The sequence below is a fragment of the Hibiscus syriacus genome, unplaced genomic scaffold, assembly GCF_006381635.1.
Source record: "Hibiscus syriacus cultivar Baekdansim isolate YM2019G1 unplaced genomic scaffold, ASM638163v2 tig00110984_pilon, whole genome shotgun sequence".
In the NCBI taxonomy this organism is placed as follows: Eukaryota; Viridiplantae; Streptophyta; class Magnoliopsida; order Malvales; family Malvaceae; genus Hibiscus; species Hibiscus syriacus.
This window is the reverse complement of record NW_024062938.1, coordinates 1,269,072-1,292,869: the sequence shown is the minus strand read 5'-3', so window position 1 is coordinate 1,292,869 and position 23,798 is coordinate 1,269,072. Positions and strand designations below refer to the sequence as shown.

The 23,798-nt window shown below is 32.7% G+C and overlaps 1 protein-coding gene, 2 non-coding genes and 1 pseudogene across 3 annotated transcripts; all 4 read left to right on the top strand.

Moving 5' to 3' along the window:
• Positions 1-397: 397 nt before the first annotated feature.
• On the top strand, positions 398-2,161 carry LOC120148683 (annotated as a pseudogene).
• Positions 2,162-5,232: 3,071 nt separating this feature from the next.
• LOC120148703 lies at positions 5,233-5,315 on the top strand. Its single transcript, XR_005518396.1, has one exon. It is a non-coding gene; the product is annotated as a small nucleolar RNA SNORD25 (small nucleolar RNA).
• Positions 5,316-5,366: 51 nt separating this feature from the next.
• Positions 5,367-5,513, top strand: LOC120148705. Its single transcript, XR_005518398.1, has one exon. It is a non-coding gene; the product is annotated as a small nucleolar RNA snoR136 (small nucleolar RNA).
• A 16,484-nt stretch (positions 5,514-21,997) lies between these two features.
• LOC120148664 (probable protein phosphatase 2C 25) lies at positions 21,998-23,536 on the top strand. Its single transcript, XM_039161718.1, has 3 exons — positions 21,998-22,521; positions 22,727-23,065; positions 23,150-23,536. Exons 1-3 carry the CDS (start codon positions 22,063-22,065, stop codon positions 23,489-23,491), a joined length of 1,140 nt encoding a protein of 379 aa, XP_039017649.1. The 5' UTR covers positions 21,998-22,062; the 3' UTR covers positions 23,492-23,536.
• Positions 23,537-23,798: the final 262 nt, after the last annotated feature.

Sequence of the window (23,798 nt, the reverse complement as noted above, 5' to 3'; positions counted from 1 at the left end):
TCACTACTATTAAAGTCACTACTAGCTAAATCCTTATCTACCCTCTTTGACCTCTTAAAATTTATTCTCTGAGATTCACTACCACCACCAACATTCAACCCATCAACATTATTAACTCCTAAACCAATATTTAAAACATGTGTAGGATCCCCTACAATAAGTCGTAACTCTAAATTTTTAGTCATTTCCCTATAAGTTTGGACTGCACAAAACAAAAAAATAAAATCCAATATTCAATTTTATAATATTTATATAAATATGCAAAAAAGTTATCAATTTTTATTAGTTTCACGTTTTCATGTTCTGTAAGTTGTAAATTATAAAATAAAGAATAAATAAATTTGTGAGAGTATCTGGTTCGAACGGTAAAGAGTTTTAGGAGCTGGATTTCTAGTCCATGTCTAAGTGTAGTGTTTTTGATCTCCTTGTGCAGGTCTGTTGTTTTCCTCGAGGTCTTGGTGTATTGAGTTCCCCTAGTTGGAATCCTTTTCTCGGTCTGGTTTTATCTGTAGACACCTATTTTTATCTGGGTTAAATATTATTATTATTTATTATTAATATTAAATAGTATTATTACACTATTTTGCAGGCCCAAAACAAATACAATCCAGAAACTCAACAGCCTACCAAGGCTCAGTACAAGTATATTGGACCCAGCAGCCGAATCCATCATCAAACTCGGGTACAACCAGACCTACAACCCAGACCCATGAACCTGATCCAGTAACTCGAACCAGTTGTGAGCCGAGTCACCCGAGCCATCGACGATCAGAGCCAACAACCTTCTAGCCGCCGGGCCACCAAGCAATTATCGACAAACCTGCACCAAACCCATAGACAAAATCACACCAAAGTCAAAAGCAAATTCATAAATCATACCTAAACTTGTCATTTTCATACCAAACGGAAAGAAATTTTAGATGCATCCATGAAGATTAGGTTGAGATATCAACCATAAAATACGTATTATTTCAAAGACGGGGTGTCTTTTTCATAGGAAATAAAAAAGAGGGGAGCATTGTAATTGAGAGGGGAAATCTTTCCCAGAAATAATGAGAAACTCTTATTTTCCCGTTTTTAGAGGTTAAAAGCTAACAGCGTAAAGAGGTCTTCCCCACCATTGTCGAAGGAATGAAAAGCAGTTTTTTTTTTGTCTTTCTATTAACACAAATCCATTTCCAATTTATATTTTACTTCATTAAAATAACACCAAACAAGCATTTGAAACAAAAGAAAATTTCACACAGCTATTATCAACCGATCTCAACAAATTGAAATAAAATACGAAAATAAAGAGGTCTTACCGAGGAGGTCCATAACGAAGGAGCCGAGAAGGCAGGAGCGGCGACTTTCACGGTGTTGAAACCTCAGCTGATGGTGTAGGTACCCAAGGCGGGTGATGCAGTGCAGTTCTACAAGTATGCGTTCGGAGCTGTTGAGGTTGACCGTACCGTGCACCCTAAGCGCAAGGCCGAGCAGGAGGCCCCTCACATCCTCTCCGCTCAACTTGAGATAGTTGGCTCCACCATTCTCGCTTCTGACGCCTCTGGAAGCTCTGCTCCGTTGAAACTAAGGGGACCGGATGTGTGCTCTGCCTCGAGACTGAGGACGTAGAAGCTGCTATCGCCAAGGCTGTGAGCGCTGGAGGTATTGCGGAGGGTGAGATAACTGAGGGCGACGGAGCGTACTGTGGTTGTTCTGTGTGGATATTTAAGCTCTTGTGACTCTCGGTTGAACCACGATAGGGGAAATACAGAAAAAAGAGAGCTTTTAGGAGCTTTTTAAGAACTAAGCAATTTCCAGGGGAAATAAACTACGAAATCTTACCTTTCTTCTTCATCAAAGACTTTCGTTTCTTCGTCGGAACGGAGAAATCTCATAGCCATCGAAGGTTGGTGAGAACGGCGCTGCGTGAAGAAGAGATAGGGGGGAGTTGAGAGGAACGGCGCTATGGAGAGCGGCTGCGAGGAGGTAAGCTGAGGTAAAATGGGGATAGGGTTCAAAATTGATACCCAAAATTTTATATATTAGCTCATTGAAACGGTGTCGTTTAGGTGGTCTAGGGTTGCTCGGTTGTGAACGGGTTATTTAGTCTTTGGATCATCCATGATTTGCTTATAATTCCTTTTGGTCCTAAATTCGAGTTTTTTTTATGTTTTAACTTGACCTTCATATTTTATACGCATTTTAAATTGGTCCATAAATCAATGTTTGCATGTTTATAATTGTTTCTCTTTATTTTACCCGCATTTAATTCTAGTCCAAATTATTATTATGTTTAATTTCGGCAGTTTTAGATATTTAACCTCTAAATTATTGCATGTTCCTTTTTAGTCATATTTATGGGTTTAGGGTTTATTTCAATGTTAATCCTTTAGGATGGTGATTTGTTTTGTTTCAGTTACATTGTTTCTTATAGTATTTTTATCCTAAATATTATTTATGATTTTATTGTGTTATTGAGGTTTGTTATTTAAAATTTATATATCTCAAGGTTTCGTTTGTAATTTATGACCCTAAAGTTAATGTTTTTTTAATTTAATTACATGTTCATGGTTTATATAGGTTTTTGTTAATTATTTTTTTATCTCAATAGTTGTATTTGTTGCATCTAAACCCATGTTATTCGATTGTGTTTCGTTTATTTATATTTACAATTCATTCCTTCAAATTTTTGTTAATTCCATTTTAGTTCTTTAATTTTCTAGTTTTGATGTTTCAATACTTTAGGTTTCTATTTTTGCTATTTGGACCCTTGAGTTTTGGTTTTTACTGTTTCAGTCCATTAAATTTATGTTTTAGTTGTTTTAGCATTTTAAATTTCTGTTTTACCATTTTAATCCTTTAAGTTCATGTTTTTGCTAGATTTCTTATCTGAGTAAATTTCCTCCTTTAAGTTATTAATTTAAAGCAAATTAATTAAATTTCAATAAATGGATCATAATTTAATTTGATATTTAATTCAGGATTTTCATCATTACGATAACGTGTAAGTAACACAGTACCAATTTTGGGCGTTGTAGGGGTGATAATTCTTCCCCAAGCGTAATCGACTCCGAACCCGTTTTAATCGAATATTTGGTAAACGTAGACCAGCTTTTGTCTTAAAAAATGATTTTTCTTAAAATTGTTTTAAAAATTATTTTAGGTATTTGATATACTTAGTCCAAAGGTTGATGGCGACTTTATCCAAATTATTCCAAATCAATTCAAATCACTTTATTTTCTAAAATTAAAAGTCGTAATTATTTTTAAAACAATCAAACGATTGTCCCCGTCGAAAAACGATTACGACACACTCCATACTACACTCTTTTTCCTCCATCTAGGTTAGGGGTTTTTTTAACGAGGCCATGGCGGTACCTATTTTGTTTAGTATGTATTGTACTTGATACAAAACACCCTTTTTCAGAAAAAAAATAAAAAAAAAATAAAAGATTCAGGCCTCAATCAATTTTATTTGTATAGATGATCATTGACCGTGCAATGTTTACAAAATCTCTATAAAACTTACTAGTTGATGACTTTTAAACTATATTATTGTATTACTGTTATAATAAATTATTTAGAGTGAGAACAAATTTATACATGCAAGGAAAGATATTGATTTACACCAAACAAATTAAATTCAACCATTGATATAAAATTTTAAAATTTCATACTCAGGCCCCCATCAAACTAAGAACCAATACCAATTAAAATAAATACTAGTGGGGTACCATAACAAATACAAATATCAACATATTTCCAAGTAAAATGAATTCAACCGCAGTGTCATAACTATGTTAAAAAAATGTAAAATATATCTTCTATAATTGAGTGTAAAACGAAGTTTAATATTATTTTCTTCTTTTTTCCGAATGAAGTAGAGCGCGATTGTTTTTAGTTTATATTATTTTAATTACATTTTAATTGTTTTTTTAATTTAAAATGAGTATTTTGATTAAGTTATTAGATATGACGTGTCAATATATCATTGGCTAAAACAATATTTTTTTAAGGGGACTAACGGAAAGGTTTAAAATAATAACAGAAAAATAGTTTAGGTGTTTGGATTGACTGAAAATTAGTTGGCATACTTAAAACAAAAAAGTAGCATAGTTTGAAGGCTGATTTTTCATTAAGCCTTAAAAATATTAAATACATCAATTTATTTTTATATATAAATATATTTATTTATTTATACAATATTTAAGTGTCAAATAATATTATATTGGTAATAGTTTTAGTAATTTGAGAAAATTGAATAAAACCAAAACTTTATTTTTACAATTTTACAAAATAACAATTCATGTGTTAGGTTTTGAAAACTTAACTAGAGTTTATGTGTAATTTTAATATTTATCCAAAAAAAAATTAAATTTAAATCTTCCTATTTATTTGTATGATCGTTTAAATCAAATTTATATTTTGAGGGGACGCTTTAATTTAATTTGTAAGTAAATATAAACGTATTATATAAGCGAGAGAGAAAAAAAGCCTTTACGAGGAAAATTTTAATTTTCAAACATTTTGAGGTATTAAGTAAAGGGTAAATTATAAAAATAGTTCTCAAACTTTTAGGGAGCTTGAATTTTGGTCACCCAACATTTGAAACTTGCAAAACAGTTATTCAATTTTTAGTTCGTTTTCAGTAAGATTCCTGTCATTACCTCCCGTTATTTTTTACTGACGTGACACTTAACTTCTGTTAATTCCCGTTAGTTATATTTATTTTTTACGATTTCATAATTTTAAATTAGACGACTTCCTCCGTAAAGTCGAATTCATGTACTTGGAAACATACCCCCATATTGGCCCAAAACAGAAGTTGTTAATTTAACCCAATAATAAATCACAAAAAATGGAGGGTACTTTCGTAATTACATTTCACAATTAGGGTTTCAACTTTACACCCTCAAATATGTATATATGTACTCTTAGTAGTTGTTTCAATCTGTCAATCTATAAAACGTGCATCCTCCACCGCTCCTCTTGTAAATACATTTATTTCAGTTTGGTATTTAATTTGTTGTCCGGCAAGATAGAAGCTTCGCTATCTGGTCAGTGTGGATTCAATCTGTTCCCATATGACTCGTTCCCTTGAAGCGATATTCATTGTGTTGCCTTCGTCTTTATCTCTCCCTTCTAATCTTTTTTATTTGCAGTTTTTTGGGAGTACGCTTGGGCAGCTATATATTTTCTTTTATTTAAAAACAAGTCCGATATTTTGGGGGTTGATTCCATGGCTGAAGAACGGTGATGAGATATAACAGACCTGTAATGAATTGCGAGAATGATCGCAGATTTTTTAACATCTAAGGGACTGAGTTCATTCGCCATTAATCACTCCCTCATTCTTTTTTTTATAACATTTGATTTGTTTGGTGGCTTCTTTATAATTTTTAGATCCAAAAATTTGAACCAAATTAATGTGATTTTTTTGTGATGGAAAGAAGCCTGAACAGAAATGTTCCCCTCGCTATCCACTGCTTCAATTTGATGGGGCATTTGGACGTCGGGGAACTACATCCTCTTTGTTCATCAAAATTAAATCTATGTTTTACAATTATCAATTTCGATCATTTTTTGTTGTAAATGAAAAATCCTAGCAGTAGAGACTATATTTATTCAGATATTGGGTTAATTATGAATTGAGATTAGTTGAGTAAATTGGATTTCATCAGATTCGTTGATGAGGTGCACTGATTTTGATACAGAATTTCTCTATGTTTTAGGCGGCGAGGTAATTAGCCATCCACAATTAGGGTTCCTGTTGTTTCCGGTTAGCCCCAACCCATGGGCTTTTAACTCGTTGCTAGTTAGGGCCAAGCCTCAAGAAGCATACTTCAACTATTAGTTTCAATTTATGGAGTGGTTTTAAGAAAGAATGATATCTTGTTTTGATTATTTAGTTTTACGAAGTATTATTTGTATGATGAGTATAAATCTAATTAAATAATGTATTTAACATTTATTATCATAAAATATTAAAATGATTTTTTAAAAATATAAATTTCTTAGTCGTCAAATGCAACGAATGAGTACCCAAAGGTAATAAAATTCTTGTGAAATTAATACCTTAGAGTGTGAACTAAGTAATATTGATGGTAAATAAATTATTGTTATTGTTTGAGGTATTGAGTTTTAACATTATGAAATCAATTGTGAGTCTTCAATTTTAAGTGTTTGAGAATTATTTCGCACAGACATTGTTTTATATTTATTTCAGATTAACAAAAAAAAAATCATTATATCACATTATTCATACCCGAATGGTTCACACATGTAAATCACCTCCAAAATATCACCTTTGAGAAAATAATTATTGAAATCTACTTGTCGAATAGTCCATCAATGACTGACTACTGAAAAATGATTTATTGTATGTACTTTCTCTATCAAATTTTATGGGGAAAATTTTTAAAATTTTAAGAGTGAAAATATATTTTTTATTAAAAAATAAAAAAATATATATACTAATTTATAAATTTTAAAAAGAAAAGGACGACTATCTCACTTGTCCCGCTCAACCATGTTTTCCATTATTGCATTATACTCGTTAACACAACTTCAACCTAACATTTTGATTATGAAGCATTAAAGACATCGCATAGTTTTATTAAAAAAAAAAGGTAAATTGCACATATACAAATAATCATTAATGTTTGATTAAGTTTTAGTTTTTCCACTAAAATTTAAAATTAATAAATTAGTCACTAATGTTATTAATTTATAATAAATTGGACACTTAATGTTAATAATTGTTACAATGAGTGACGGAAAATTTATATAGTCTGTTAACTACTAACTTGTCACTATTTTAACCACAAAACACCTTCCTTGACTGTCTCTCTCTTCAATTTTTACTATGCTCCTCTCTATCTCAATACGTCCAAGTATTTTCAAGCTTTCACTTGTCTTCCTCCTCTCTATCTCACGTTTTCTCTCTTCCATATACAAAATACACACTATAAATCTCTTCCTTCATCTTTATAAACATCCCAAGATCACTAGAATCCCCATAATTCATCTTTATTTACTATTTGTTTAGATTAAAGATGTCTTGGGATCGAGTCTTATGGAGGACATTTCATAATTCGGAGGTCTGAAGCTGCTTTCAACCTGACGTTGGGTCAGTCTACTATCCTACCTCCCCTTATCCCATTACATATGGGAATAAGGGTCAGCTAATTTTTTTATTGTGGAAAAATATGCATGCTTTGCGCCGCTTGATTCTATTGGTAGTGGCGATAGAGTTGTTTGATTTCAGGGTTTTCAAGCACAAATATCACAAGCTCAAAGATACATTCCATGAGGATTATTGTGACCCTAAATTATCTTCTTATGGAAGGCATTTCCTGGGCTATGTAGCTCCTCCTTTTAGATTCACACTGTTTTTTTCTTTTAATTTCATGTTATAAAATAATTAGGATTTGTTTCTTTATTCACCATTTGTTTGTTCATATTGTTGTTGGTTTGATATAATCAAGTCTTTATAAACTTTATTTTTCTTAAAACTATGAATTTGAATCATTTTTATAAACAATGTAAGATTGAAGATTGGTTGATCTCCATTGCCAAAATGGAATATTTATATCAATTGATTAATGGGTGTTCCACGGTCCCCATCTATAGGGCTGAGCAACGAAACCGAGAAAACCGAAAAACCGACACGAACCGAGTAAAACGGTTCGGTTCGGTTCGGTTTGACTTTAAACGGTTCGGTTTTCGGTTCGGTTTAAAGGCTTTATTTTTGATTCGGTTCGGTTCGGTTTTCATATGGAACCCATTTATTCCATATTGAACCGAATAGGAAATTTTTGTAAAAAAAATTATAGTTTCAAGTGATTTTTTTATTGAAAAACCGATAAACCGAACCGAACCGAACCGAAAAACCCAAACCGTTAAAAAAACCAAACCGAACCGAAAAAATCAGTTTCGATTTTTTCGGTTTTTTAACTATTCGGTTTCGGTTTAAATATTGAAAACCCGTTTATTTCGGTTCGGTTCAATTTTTGGTAAAAAAACCGAACCGAACCGAACCGAATACACCCCTACCCATCTACATGCAACAAACCTGATCTGTTTTGATGGATTAGGCTATATTTATTTAAAAATGTGAGACTGAAGGGGAGGAAGGAAGGTAGTGGGAAATGGAAATGGTGGGTGGAAGGAACATTGAAGCCGACCTTGATGAACATTTTCGACGCAGTTTTATAGCACTTTTGATTTTCTCATGTACAAAGTGTAGAGATTAGAAAGACCATTCAAAGAAGGTGCTTTGTGGTTAAAACAGTGACAGGTCAGCAATTAAGGTGCCATATAAGCTTTTCGTCACTTATTTTAATGTTTGGTAATATTAAGTGACCTATGTGTTATAAATTAATAATGTTAGTAGTGATTTGTTACAAATCAATAACGTTAGTAATTGATTTGTTAGTTTTGAAACCTAAGTGGGAAAAACAAAAACATAGTCGAAATTTAATGATCATTTTATAATTTACCCAAAAAAGCAGAAGTGTAGTATATTGGCTGATAAATCCTGGCTTTTCTCCTTGTTATCATGTGTATTTTTCAGAATGTGATGCATTAGCTTGAATCAAATCATTATTAGAAGCATCATGAAGCACTTCTTAACAAACAATATGAGTTGAACTAGTAGCACCCTCGACATGCACTAAAGGCTAAGATCCTTAAAGAACTTGTGGTGACGAAATCAACATAAAAAATAACTAAAGAATGAAATCTAGTTCCATCATTATTTGAACTTGTAACCAGAGGCGAGGTTAGGCATGATCAACATGCACGACGGAACAAGGCCCTGGAATAGCAAGAGCCCCAAAAAATTAGATTTATAACTATTATTACAATAAAAAAACAAACAAAGTATTATGGATCAGTGGTAAAATTTTTGGGCCCAAAATCCAAGAAAAATAAACGAAAATGTTCGAAATTCTAGTTTATGCTGATTAAATAGGTATAATTGAGGATATTAAAGATGTCCATATTGGAAAACAAGGTTGTTGCAAAAATAAAATATAAGAATTGATTGGTAAAATAAATTAAACAGAAAAATAGATCAAACCATAGATGTGATTCGGAAGAACCACTGCCTTAGAAATAAATATATCGTGATCGATATAATCTTTAAAAAGGATGTTACCCTCTGAAGTTAATATAACTCTTCAATATTCATATACACAAATATCAAAGTGGAAACGATTGGTTTACTCTTCTCGAAAGAAGGGACTGAAGTTTTTTTCTTAATTTATCATAAAGGAACATTAAAGTAAAAAAAATATGGTGTGATTAATTGCCTTCAAATACAAGTATAATCTTATAGTTATTCAATCATATTAAAATTTGCTTAATATAAAAAAATTATAAAATGGTTAAGCCTGTAACACCTTAATCTTATCTGACCCATAAGTCGATGGATTAAAGCATTAGATGTGACCATTGAAGAGGATGACTCAAATTTTCTTTTAAAAGAAATATTTAAATCACGCTTAAAATATATCATCTCCAAAATAAGGGTAAATTAAGTGTATAATAAGTTTTGCAAAGCAAGGAGCTCCCGATACATTGTAAATAACATCATAGTATATGTATCAAAATAGAGTTATAACTCAAATACAATAAGGTCTATGAATAGTACATGCCCTTTATAAAGACTCAAGTATATCTAAAATCACTAAACGTTGAATAAGCTCCTCGAGAGATCTCCTAAGAACCTACGGACGGAAACATATTCTAAACACTGAGCTCACAAGCTCAGTGCCACACTAATAATTGTACTACACTACGTGTATTCACTATATGAGCATACTAGCAAGCAAAGGCATAAACATGCAAGGACTTTAACATATAAAGTTGAGGTAGGCATCATGGTAACTCAGAATGTACACCTCTCTAACCTACCTATGATATACATGGGAATCTAGGCTAAGATCTGGAAATGGATTTGAGATATACACACAACCAGCTTACTCCATGAGACTACTTGGGGCATCTACACCTAGCAAGGAACTAAAGTGTCTTGGCACTAACTGAGATATATTCAGATATTTCTAATAAAATAAGATGATTGTCAAACTTGCTAGAGTAACTCGGTGTCCTTGTTGTTTCCTAAGCATTACACAAAGGCTAGTTTTATGGCATCTTAGTTCATATGTTTTCTTATGTTTTTATTGTAATTTTTAGTTATTCTCACTTGTAAGCTTATTAAAGATGTATTGACAGACCTATACCCCTTCTCGAGCCTTTCTCTAAATGTCAGGCTTCTTTCCCAAAATTGTACGATGGTACTAATACAAAGCTCTTTAGTGTCGATCCTGACCCTTCAGTATTGATACCCACCATTGGTACCTATACCAAAACTATCTACTATAATTTGAGGAAGACATAGTACCATACCCTTATATGGAGTATCACTACTTCTCTACTAGGGTACCGATATCTTCTTGGGTATCAATACCAAAATTGGTTTCGATATGCGAAAAAATAATTCACTATCGAGACATTTACTTAGAGTATCAGTACTTCTGCTTTGAAAGATATCAGTACTCTCTGAGTACCGATACCATATTTGGCTACTGAAATTTGTAATTGAGATCTAGTATCGATACACCTCCCTTGGATATCGATACCCAAAGAATAATAATGATACCTTATGAACATAGTAACAATACTACTAGGCCAAAAACCCTTTTTTCTAGCTATCTGAAGAATAATATTTGTATTATTCATCTAGTACCAATATACAAGCCTAGAGTTACTTTATTTTAGCATAAAAATGACACCCAACTCCACCCATAAGTACCTTTAAGACCCTTAAACGTTATTTAAGTCTTATATAAGCTTATAGGGTCATAATGAGTCATTTTTCATGTTGTATAACATCAAATGTCATAATTTACTATGGATGCACTTACATGCTCTATGAACTCATACAAACCAACCAAACATCTAGTGATGTATAAGTGGTATAGATGATTTAGAAATATTTTACTTTAAATACTAAGCTGCTACAAACACTCAAGGTTCAACCAAGTGCCAGCTTCTCATTTCCCTTGTATTTGGAGCTTTTTTCAACTACTTTCACCAGATAATGATCAAATACATGAGTTACTAACTTGTTTGTGAGTTTAGATAGATGTTAAGAAAGTTTCCTAAGGGAATGAGCTAGATAAACATGGTTTTCTAAACCCCCACTCTCAGCCACCACGATCAAACCTTCAAGTTGAGGATTTCAATGAAAGATCTAGAAGAGGTAAACAAGGTTCTTATATTCTTGGAATATGACTAAGATTACAACTCAACAAGTTTCTTCCTTTAGCCTTCCACTTAGAGTGAAAGAGAGAGAAGATGAAGGTAGGTAGAAGGTAAAATAAAAAAATGAGATAGAGAAAGGTGCAAGTTTTGTTTCATTTTCTTAGCCGATTACATCACCAACATTAAAGGAAATCAACCTTTTAAAATCTTAAGGCTATAATCACTGATCCTTCAAACTTTGGTCCTAACATGAAAATGCCATTTTTATCTCTAATTGGGATCAACTCAAGCTCAAACTCACTCAAGTTTGGCCCAAAACTTCTCACAAGACTAATGGGTTTATCCAAAACCCACTCGGATTAGCCCAAACTACTAACTCAAAATTTAGGACATTACAATTGTCCCCTCCTAAGAAGAAATTCATCCACAAAATTTATCTAGATAGAATAAATATGGGTATTAGAGTTTTATATTTTCCTCGGTCTTCCATATTACCTCCTCGACACCATGGTTTCTCCATAAAACCTTCACTAATGAGATCCTCTTATTTATTAGCTCCTTAACATTACACATTCTAAGATCCTTATTTGTTCTTCCTCGTAGGACATGTATTGACTCACGTCAAGTAGTTCTAAGGGTAACATGTAGAGGATCAAAACTATATCTTCTAAGCATAGACACATGGAAATATTATGAATGCATTCTAACTTTATGGGTAAAGGTAACCGGTAAGCTACGAGTCCAACCTTCTCAAGTACCTCATGAGGTCCTATGAAGCGTGGGGTTAACTTTTCCTTATGACGAAACATGAGTACTTTCTTCCATAGAGATACCTTGAGGAACACTTTATCACGTACTATAAATTCGATATATTTACTTTTCAAGTTCGTATACGATCTTTACTTATCGAAAGCTTCTCTCAACTGACCCTGTATCAACCGAACCTTCTCGCTAATCTCTATAATTAAATTATGACCCACTATATTTTCTTCATTGGGCTCTATCTAACACAACAGAGTCATACTTTTACATCCATACAAGGCTTATTAAAGAGCCATTTAAATGCTTGACTAATAACTTTTATTTTAGGAGAACTCTACCAGTGGCAAGTAGTTCTCCCAACTACCCTCAAGGTCTATGCTGGTACATGTAAGTGTGTTTGGTAAATTTGTATCACACATTTTGACTGGTCTGTCTGTATGAAGATGAAAAAGTTGTTAAAAAGAAGTTTAGTGCCTAGGGGTTCATGAAGCTTTTCTAAAATCGTGAGGTTAAACGAGGTCTCTTTCAAAGATGATTAAATTAGTATCACATATAATCTCAAAATCTTGTAGATGTACAACTGAGTCAACCTCTCTAAGGTATAGTCCATCCAAATTGGAAGAAATTGAGATGACTTGTTCAATCAGTCTATTATAATTTATATCCGCGTCATGTCTCTATCTAGTAATTCATAACCTGATCATAAAGTTCATAGTTACCTTGTCTCATTTCCACTACTGAATTTGAATTGTTAAAAAGAAGTTTAGTGCCTAGGGGTTCATGAAGCTTTTCTAAAATCGTGAGGTTAAACGAGGTCTCTTTCAAAGATGATTCAAATTAGTATCATATGTAATCTCAAAATCTTGTAGATGTACAACTGAGTCAACCTCTCTAAGGTATCGTCCATCCAAATTGGAAGAAATTGAGATGACTTGTTCAATCAGTCTATTATAATTTATACCGCGTCATGTCTCTATCTAGTAATTCATAACCTGATCATAAAGTTCATAGTTATCTTGTCTCATTTCCACTACTGAATTTGAATAGGGTAGAGTAACCTTAAAGGAACCTGTCGTTCTACCTTGACTTGCTGACACGTTAAGCACTTGGAGACAAACTCAAATACTTTTCTTATCATACCTGACTACCAATACAACTCTCAGAGCTCTTGGTACATCTTGTTATTGCCTATATGTATAGAGAACAGACTATAATGTGCTTCACAGAGAATCTTACTATGTAGTTGTTCATTTGGGGGTATACACAATCGACCCTTGAAGAATAACACATCTTCATTTTGTAACCCAAAATCTATTGCCTCGCCAAGGTGGACTCTCTCTACTCGAGCCTTTAACTGGTCGATGAATACCATTACAAACTAGTTGAGGTAAGGGTGAAAGACTCAATTCATCAAGTCCATCAACATTGATGGGTATTAATGAGTCTAAAAAGCATTACTAGGAATTTATAGTGACCATACTAAGTCCTAAAAGTCGTCTTTTCTACATCGATATCTTTGACTTGTAGTTGGTAGTATCCCGATATCAAGTCGATCTTGGAGAACACGCGTGCTCTCCTAAGCTGGTTAAAGAAATCGTTAATCCTAAGAAGATGATAACGATTCTTTATTGTGAACTTGTTCAACTATCGATGGTCAATACATAACCTCATCGACCCATCATTATTCTTGACAAATAAGATTAGTGCTCCCAATAAAGATATACTTTGTTGGATGAAATCTTTCTCTAACAACTCTTAGATTTTGACCTTCAACTCTTTTAGTTCCATCGGTGCCATGCGATACAGAGTGATAGATATTGGGGTTGATCTTAGTATTACCTTAATACCAAACTCTAACTTCGATCTAGTGGTAACCCAATAATGATTTTTGGAGAACACCTTGAATTCTTACTAGTCATTACTACTTTGGTGTTATCAACCCTTTTGAGCTTGTTTTGTTTAGCTTTGCACTTCAAACAGCGTCGTACTCGGATAACCAATCTATACCCAAAATGATGTCAAATTCTTGAAATGGTAGCTCCATTAAGTCGTCTAAAATAGTTTAACCTTGAATCTCTATTGGACATCGTCAGTGAACCTTGTAAACTAGAACACCTAATCCTAAGTATCTAGATACTCAAACTCTGATTTCTAAGTCCTATGTTGAAATTTTCCTCTAGAACCAGATCATAACGATATATAAATAGGGGAACCCTGGCCTACTAAGTGGAAACTAGAATAAAAATATTGTAAATATATATGAGATCACATTTGTAACACTTCTTGGGTTCTCACTATATATTGCCTAGAAGCCGTCTTAGCTTAAAAATGGCTACTGATATACTTGTCCCTCTGATATATTATTCAGATGAAACACCACCATCTCAAGAGGCCCTATTGCCTTGCTAAATAGATGGTGCTAACATCTGGGTTGATTTAAGAGATATACGCTAAGCCTTTGGGCAATCCTTGATGAAGTAGTCCAATGAACCACAACTAAAGCAACCCCTCAACCCACACTGACACATCCTAGGGTGCATTCTCTCGTAGTGTACACAAAATAGGTAATAAAATATCCTCACAAACCACTAATGCTCACCCAAAAGCTTACATCAAAGGCCACCTACGTGGCTTTGATCTACCACCATGGTCTAAACTCTACCTTGGGATCCTAGGCTGATCTGCTAAAGACCTCCATGATCTATGAGAGTGTCTGGCACTTTTGTCCCAAGTTTGCAAAGATCTTGTTGGCTTTAAAGATTTTCTAAATTTACCTATAATCATTGTTTACTTAATCCTCAAGTTTTAGACTCTCCTATGACCTCCAAGAGGATTGATTATTATATGAATGAGGATATCAAATACATGCCCTCTCTAAATATCTGGCAATATTGGTTCTCAGTCGTTACCAACTCTGGCGTATATCTACTCAAGTGGAGGAACTCAAACATGTACTCATATGTTGACTGGTCACCTTAAACCAAATGCAAAAACTAATCCCCCAAGTCATTAGTATAAGCCTCCTCGATATATTTTTGGCAGAATTCTGATACGAAATACTCCCACACTGATCTCTTTGGCTCCAACGATATCTCGATTCTCTTCCACCAATCTATGGTATCACCTTTCAGCAGAGTGTTGACACACTCGATCTTACTTTCAAGGGTAAGGTACAATTGATGAAGTGTGCAAAAGGTATCTCTGAGCCACTATTAGCTACGATTGGTCGTCATCCTTAAAATCAAAGAAGTGCTACGGTGGGGGGACAGAAGTGCTGGTGAGGTAGATGTTACAATTGTATACTAGGGATAACCCAAACAATGTGCCTAAGTTTCACGATCAAATCCTTGAAGAAAGTCGTATCATCGACCCTACATCCCTCAGGACCTCATACTACTATGAATTTGGTACAAACATATCGTAGGTGTCACTATCTAAGGAGATTATTATCGTCCTTCTAAATATAAAGAACTTTAAACACTCTAGAGACATGTACTTACAGAGACTTACTAAATCTAACCTATGAGTCCTACGAACGACTGAACTTGATGTTTTGATACCACTAAATATAACACTCTAATCTTATCTGATATCCCTTACTTGGGTATCGATACCCGAAGAATAATATCCATACCCTTTAAATAGGTATCGATATTACTAAGTTAAAACCCCTTTGTTTTAGCTATTTGAAGAACAATATTGGTATGTTAATACAATATCAATACCTAAGCCCAAAATTACTTTGTTTTAGCATGAAAAATGACACTCAACTCTACCCATAAGTCTTTTGAGGCCCTTAAACATTATTTGACTCTTATATAAGCTGATAGGGGTCATAAAGAGTCAATTTTCATGTTGTATAACATCAATTATCATAATCTACCATGCATACACTTACATTTCTATGAACTCATACAAGCCAAAAAAGCATATCTAGTTATATATAAGTGGTATAGATAGTTAGAAATGTGTTACCTTGAATACTAAGTTGTTGAAAACACTCAGGGTCTACCAAGTGCTAGCTTATTCTTTCTCTTTCCTTTAGAGTTTTCTCCAACTTCTTTCACTAGACAATGATCAAATACGAGTTACTAATTTGATTGGGAACTTAGAAAGATGTTAGAAAAGTTTCCTAAGGCTCAAATTCCCCAAGAATAAGCTGGATAAACATGGTTTTCTAAACCCCACTCATGGTGACTATGGCCAAACCTTGAAGTCAAGGACTTAAACGAAAGCTCTAGAAGATGTGAACAAGGTTCTTATCTTCTTAGAATTGAACTAGGATTACACCTCAACAAGTTCTTTCCTTTAGCCTTCCACTTAGAGAGAAAGAGGGAGAATATGAAGATAGGTAGAAAACAAACTAATGAAGAAAATGAGAAGAAGAATGGTGCATATTTTTTTTTCTTTTCTCAGTCGATTACATAAGCCTTTTAAAATCTTGAAGGTATAATCACTCATTTGGTCCCTCAAACTTTGGTCCCAAAACAAAAACACCCTTTTTTTATAATTGGGTTTAACTCAAGCCCAAACTCACTCAATTTTGGTGCAAGGCTTCTCACAAGATTGATGGGTTTATCCAAAATCCTTTCGGGTTAGCCCGAACTACTAACCTGAGATTTGGAGCGTTACAAAGTCACTTAGTATATAATTGCGAGAGCAATCTTTTTATCAATGGTAAACTATGCCAGTTACCACCCAACTATAGCCCTTATTTTCATTTTGACCACCATTTTTTAATTTTTGTAATAAGGTCACCCAACTATTTAAATGCAGTCAATCATGCCACTTTTCGTTAACATTTAACAAAAGTGCTGATTTCATTTAAAAATTAGTATTGGTCTAATTATACATTCGATCCTCAACATTTATATTTCTAATAATTTGGTCATAATTTAATTTAATTTAATAAAATCTAATCTCCAATTAGATGGTTACACGTGTCACTATTAGATTGGAAGATATTTTTATTAATTTTAATTAATTATTTTATTTTGTTTCTAATCAGATGGGCACATGTCCCCACAGGGGATCAATCTTGGATCTGCAAAGCATTTGAGCATTCTTCTACCATTGAATCAACAATAATACTTGGTCTACATCTTACAATATATATTTATTTTGTATTATATTAAAAGCAATAAAATAAATCTAACTTTGATTTTTTAGAGAAAATATAAGTACCAAAAAATTTAAACAAATTTAATTAATGATTTATAAATATGTACATTTCATATATTTTAAAATATAGTAAATATAATATTTGAAATAAAAAAATTAAATAACTTAAAATTAAATTATTATTTTAAAATTAGTTTAATCAAAGTTTGAATTCTGATTTTAAACTATATTTATTTTTTATATAATCAAAGTATAATTTTAATTTTTTTAACACAATTAATAATTTTTATATATTTAATTTTTTTATATAATCATTAAATAAAATTAAAATTATGAATTATATTCAAAAATAATTTAATGATTGTATACAAAGAAATTATATAAAAATCTAAAGTTTTATTTTTATTTAAAAATTTAATATATATATATGATTTAATGATTAAGGTGCTTGCAATCTCTTTAATTCCCAAATGTAAAACCCTTTAGGTAAGTTTCTTTTTTCCTTTGCCATTAGTAATAACACATTATATACAAAATGTTGTAAAACATAACAATTTGGGTGGCTTAGCATACTGCATAATGGCATTGGCGTGCCCAGGGGACATTGGGGTCACTGGTTTGATCCCCTTCAGCTGCAAATTAGATAGTAATAATGTTTTGCATAAAAAAAGGTGCAACACGTGTCACCACCTAATTGGACATAGAATAAATTAAATAATTAAAATTAATAAAATATCTTTCAATCATATAGTGACACGTGTCACCATCTAATTGGAGATTAATTTATATTAAATTAAATTAAAATTATAACCAAATTAATAGAATATATAAATATTGAGGATCGAATGTGCAATTATACTAATTTTAATCATTGTCACGTCAGCGCTTTCGTTAAATATTAACGATAAGTGGTCTGATTGAATGCATTAAAAAGTTTGGTAACCTGATTGACAAAAATTTAAAAAAAAGTTTTCAAAATAAAAAAGTGACTATAGTTAGGTAGTCACTGATATAATTTACCCTTTTATCAAATGAATTTGAAATTTTTAGTGAAAACCATTTTTAATTTTTCTCCGAAAGAAATACATTATTAACTCAACCATTCTCATTTCTAACATTTCAACACAAATGCCTAAGGATTTAAAAAAATCTTTTTGAAGACATGAGAAGAGCAATAACAAAATTAGTTGCTTAAGTACTAGTGAACGTATTTAAAACTAATATATAGTGAAATGAGTGATTCTTCTCTTAAACAAGTGAATAAATGTGTATCGTGTTATGATTGGAGTTAACTCATAACACAAGAATGATTTTATCATCCATCGAAATCTGTAAAAAAATAAAATAGCAAGAATTCCTCAAAATGTTGGTAAGTGCTTTAAAAAGATGACTCAATAAAAGGTGATTAATTCTTTACACTTACGTAAATGATTTCATCAAATCTATCTCAACATAAACCGCTCGAATCATAAATATGACATCATTAGACTTTTCTATAAGCTTATCTTGCTAACTGATAAGGTGAATTCATCAGTTATTTTACTAAGAACCACTCAACCTTTGAGATATTAATTCATTAAGAATAATAACTCAATATTAAGTTTATTAAGCCTTTCTCAATAGGACCACCCAAATAATGAGATGTAAACTATAGTTCAAAATCGATGAATTCTTCGATTTTCTCTCACTAGGACCGTCCAAACAATTTGAGAAATAAATTCATTAAGAGTAATTATTCAACATTTATGTTAGTAAATTCATCAAGTCCTTCTCATTAAGATCACTCAAATAATGAAATATGAACTATAGTTCTAAATTGATGAATTCGTCAATTTTCCTCTCACTAAGATTTCCAAACAATTTTAAATATGAATTCATTAAGAGTAGTTATTCAACCTTTACGTTAGTAAATTCATCAAGTTCTTCTCATTAAGATAACCCAAAATATGCATTATGAGTCTTTCCATGAATTCGTTTGACTAAGTTGAGTATCTACCATAAATTCCTCATCCAATGGACTTTAGACTCATCCAGATCCAATTCCTATTAAACCCTTTGGTTTGTGGAATAATTAGGTTTTCCTAAGTCCTTCCGTAAAACAAAGTGGATGATTTATCTTTGTTTCAAAGATGTGTGCCTTCTTTTATAGGATTGAGTGTTATACTGCACATTTGATAGTTTACAAGTCTTGTAACAACATGAAAGAGTGCATGACTTTCTCATTAAAATCTCTACAAATAGATTTCAGAATCATTCATTTTTACTTAGCTAAGTTAGGAGATCTCAGTTCAAACTCTCAAAGTAAATTTAGTAAAGCATATTTTCCCTACATTTTAAAAAAATATTTAAAACAAATACATACACATTAGTAATATTTTATTACTACATTATCGATTACTCAATTTATATCATAATATTTTGTATTCTCAATAAACTGAAATTTCTGAATTTATAATCCTTTTGTAACACTCAATATTTGATCATGACGGAAGACCCGAATATCAAATGTTACATTAACCACTAAAGTGATTCAAAAACATATATTAGTTTTTAATCACACGTTTTAAAATATCGAGAAATAAAGTAAACAATAAACATGCTTAATACACGCAACATAATATATCATATAGCTTACACAAATATTTATTTACGAGTTAAACATACTTTTGAAAATAACGAAACTACCAAATTAAACATATAAGAGTGAAATTTCACTACCATGAGAGAAAAATGAGAGACTGTCGATAAAACATGTTAGATATTAGAATGATAAAAAATATAAACGTTGGGAGTCAAATGAATCATTGAGCATAAAAAAAAAGTGAATTATTATGGAATTGTTGAAGGGAAATAAGTAATTAATTAGGGAATTGATGATGTGAATAGGAGTGTTGAATTGAGGGGTGCAACGGTCGTATAATGGTGAAGCGAGTGTCAGTCTGTCAAGGGCAATGATAAACTTGATGAAGGAGGGAAATTAATGTATGGAGCGGAGGGGGGACCCACGTTCATTCGAATCTTCTTACCTAAGGTGGAAGCATTGTCGTGGATTGAGTTGAGTGGAGGAGAAAGCCAGTCAAACTTAAACATACCGTTTAAAGCTGTACGTATGGTTACAGCTACTTACGTGTTTGACCTTTTAATCCCCACCCTCTTTGGTCGGCTACTCGGTCCCATCCCCATAGCTTCATTTACTCTTTTGCCTACCACCTAATTTTTCAATCTTTAATTAACATATTTAGAATCATTAAAATAATTATAAAATAATATATCTTATAAATATCTTTATTCATTTAATAATAAATATTCAATCACATTATTATAATTATTTGTGTTCAAATTGTAATCTTTAAAAATAATAATAATTTTTTAACCACTAAAATAAATTAACACGATTTATTTAATCAACGAGATAAATTAATTAAAATGCTAAGAACATGAACTATTCAAACCTTCGAATTTCTATTTTTTTTATTTCTCTTGCCTATTAAAGGATGTCTATTCAAGGTGATTATTTGATCATTGCTTTTTCTCTCCACAAACTACCGCAGTTCATTTTGTATTCTTAATTCCTTATCTTTAACATATCTTAATTGTTTAAATTAAGGGTTATATTACGAATAATTCTAATTTAAAGTTTAAATTGAGAGGAAAAACACATAAAAATATATGCAAAAATATCTAGATTTCGATGAGTTCCAAAATGCTTCATACATCATATTTTGATTACTTTTTGATTCGATTTTTATATTAAATTTAACGTGATCAACTCTTCAACCCTAAATTATCATTAGATTTTTGGAAAAAATATATCTCAAAATTACAAATTAAAATTTATTTTTGAGATATCGAAACATTGGTCCCTAAATCTAGTTATTTGATTGAAATATGAAGACGGCGGTGATGATAAAGAAAATCATTAGGGAAAAAAGTTAATGTTTAGGGTGAAGTACATAAATGATTCTCGATTATAGGTTGTTGTTTTGTTAAGTCTATAACTATCAAAAGTTACGCAATTGTTGCCCAACTATATATTATATTCTAAACTCGTTCTTTTTCGTTAAAAAATTAAAGACAATCTAAGTTAGATGTTAACTTATTGTTTGAGATATGATAATCATTTAAGATTATAGAAATAAATTTTACCATATATTGGTCAGTAGATTAATAGCTAACTCATACTGTCGTCAAATTTTTAACGAAAAAAGATGAATTTAGAACATGGAGACCATTTTGTAACTTTTAATAGTCGTGAACTCAATAAAGTAATAATATGGTCAAGTGACCATTTATATACTTTGCCCTAATGTTTAATAATTTTAAGTTTTTTTTTCTCGGTTTGACCCTTAAACTATAGTTTATTCATTATTTAACTTTTCACGTGTCAATCACTAATTGAATAGAAGGACTAATTTGGACTTTGTAGTATATTTCATTTTCAAATTGACACTCCATGTGTCACTTATGAATTGGTTAAAAGGGCCACATCATTTCTTGTGGCATCAAATGGAAAGGCCAAAATCGTTGACGATCAAAACTTTAAGGCCATATTAGAACAATTTTTTTTTAAGAGTTTGAATGGGAACCAAACCATACTTTAGGAGCCAAATTGTTTATTAAGCATTTTATAAAGGAAAATCTTATCAAGTTAAAGATGAGGGGTAAACTTGACTTTCCACCTTAGAGGGAGTGCCCCAAAAGTAAAGTCAGTGGTCAATCAAAATATCTAAAACTGTAAAACTCCGCCAGTAACACGCAAAGCGAAGACCAACACCTTCCCTGTAAACCTTTTTTGAAGCTTTGTGTGTGTGTGTATATATATATATATATACCCCCATCTCTCAAAGGAAGAAAATTAAAAAGTTGTTGAACAAGCAAAGAACAAAGAAAGGAAAAACTTAAGAAGCAAGTATAGAGAACGCGATGTCGTGTTCAGTTGCCGTCTGTAACTCACCGGTGTTTTCTCCGTCGTCATCGCTTTTCTGTACCAAAACTTCCATCATCTCTCCTTCGCCCGAAGCTTTGAACTCGTCCTTGACCCACCTCAAAACTTCTTCGTCTTCCCCTGCTTCTCCGTCTCCTTCGCCGTCTTCCCCTTTTAGGATTAGGCTTCAAAAACCGCCATCTGGGTCGTTGTTATCTTCTTCTAATTCAGTACCATCGTCTTCATCGGTGTCTACGATTTTGAAGAGGAAGAGGCCAGCGAGGCTAGATATACCGGTAGCGACGACTTCTTTTGGGGTTCCGGCAACACCGTGTGAAGTGGCGAGAGATCTGGAGAGAGAAGGTGATGGTTATTCGGTTTATTGTAAAAGAGGGAGGAGAGAAGCTATGGAAGATAGATTCTCAGCTTCAGTTGAACTCCAAGGAGATTCAAAACAGGTACTTTTATGGTTTATGGGTTTTTATCCCTTGTGATTTTCTGCTTAAATTAGCATAAAAGAATAGAGGATGTTAATTCTTCTAGGCTCCATTAAAATTGGAGGATGTTGAACTATTGAACAAGCAGAAAAAGATTGTTTTATTAATATTGATTATGAATGAACTTTAAGTTGTTGAAACTCATGGTTTTATGCGATGATTGCAGGCGTTTTTCGGCGTTTTCGACGGTCATGGAGGTGCTAAAGCTGCAGAGTTTGCAGCCCAAAAGTTGGAAAAGAACATCATAGATGAAGTTGGAAGAAGGGACGTAAGCAAAGTGAAGGAAGCTGTTAAAGAAGGTTATATGAAAACAGATGCTGAGTTTCTTAAGGAAGATGTCTCCGGTGGTACGTGTTGCGTTACAGCTTTGATCCAGAATGGAAATCTTATCGTATCGAACGCCGGCGATTGTCGTGCCGTTATGAGCAGAGGTGGTGTTGCCGAACCTCTTACCTCTGATCACCGACCTTCAAGGGAGGATGAAAGGAACCGAATCCAGTCTTCGGTAAGCAATTCCTCCTTAAACCAATCATCATTGCATTTGGGGATGAACTTGATCTGATGCAATGTGTGAAATATGTTTGTGCAGGGTGGCTATGTGGACTTGTGCCGTGGAGTTTGGAGAATTCAGGGTTGTCTTGCTGTGTCCAGAGGGATTGGAGACCAGCACCTTAAGCAGTGGGTAATATCCGAGCCGGAGACGAACATCATCGGCATCGAATCCGGATGCGAGTTCTTAATATTAGCTTCTGATGGCTTATGGGATAAGGTTAGTAACCAGGAAGCAGTTGACATTGCTCGACCTTCATGTCTAGGCATCAGTAAGCAGAATGCATTGGGTGCCTGTAAACAGCTCGTCGATCTTTCGGTTTCACGAGGCTCGTCCGATGATGTTAGCGTGATGCTGATTCAACTGGGGAGCTATATTTGATTGCCTAATTTATATCAAGTAGTCAGCCGATTAACTCGTAGGAAACAGAATCTTACAAGAATAATCAGCCTTATAGAGCTAGTTGGTGGAAATTAGTTTATTTTGGTAGGCAGTATTTATTGACCATTCTTTTATTCTACCCACCGCTGAAGAAGTCTTTAGAGAGAGACAGCTGTGACGTTCATTAACCTTAGAGTTGTAAATTGGGATATTCTTTTTTAGAGAAACAATGTTTCAATAATTATTTTCAATGTAAATTGGGCATTTATTACACACGAATTAAGTTATCTCAGTAGTCGAAGGATAT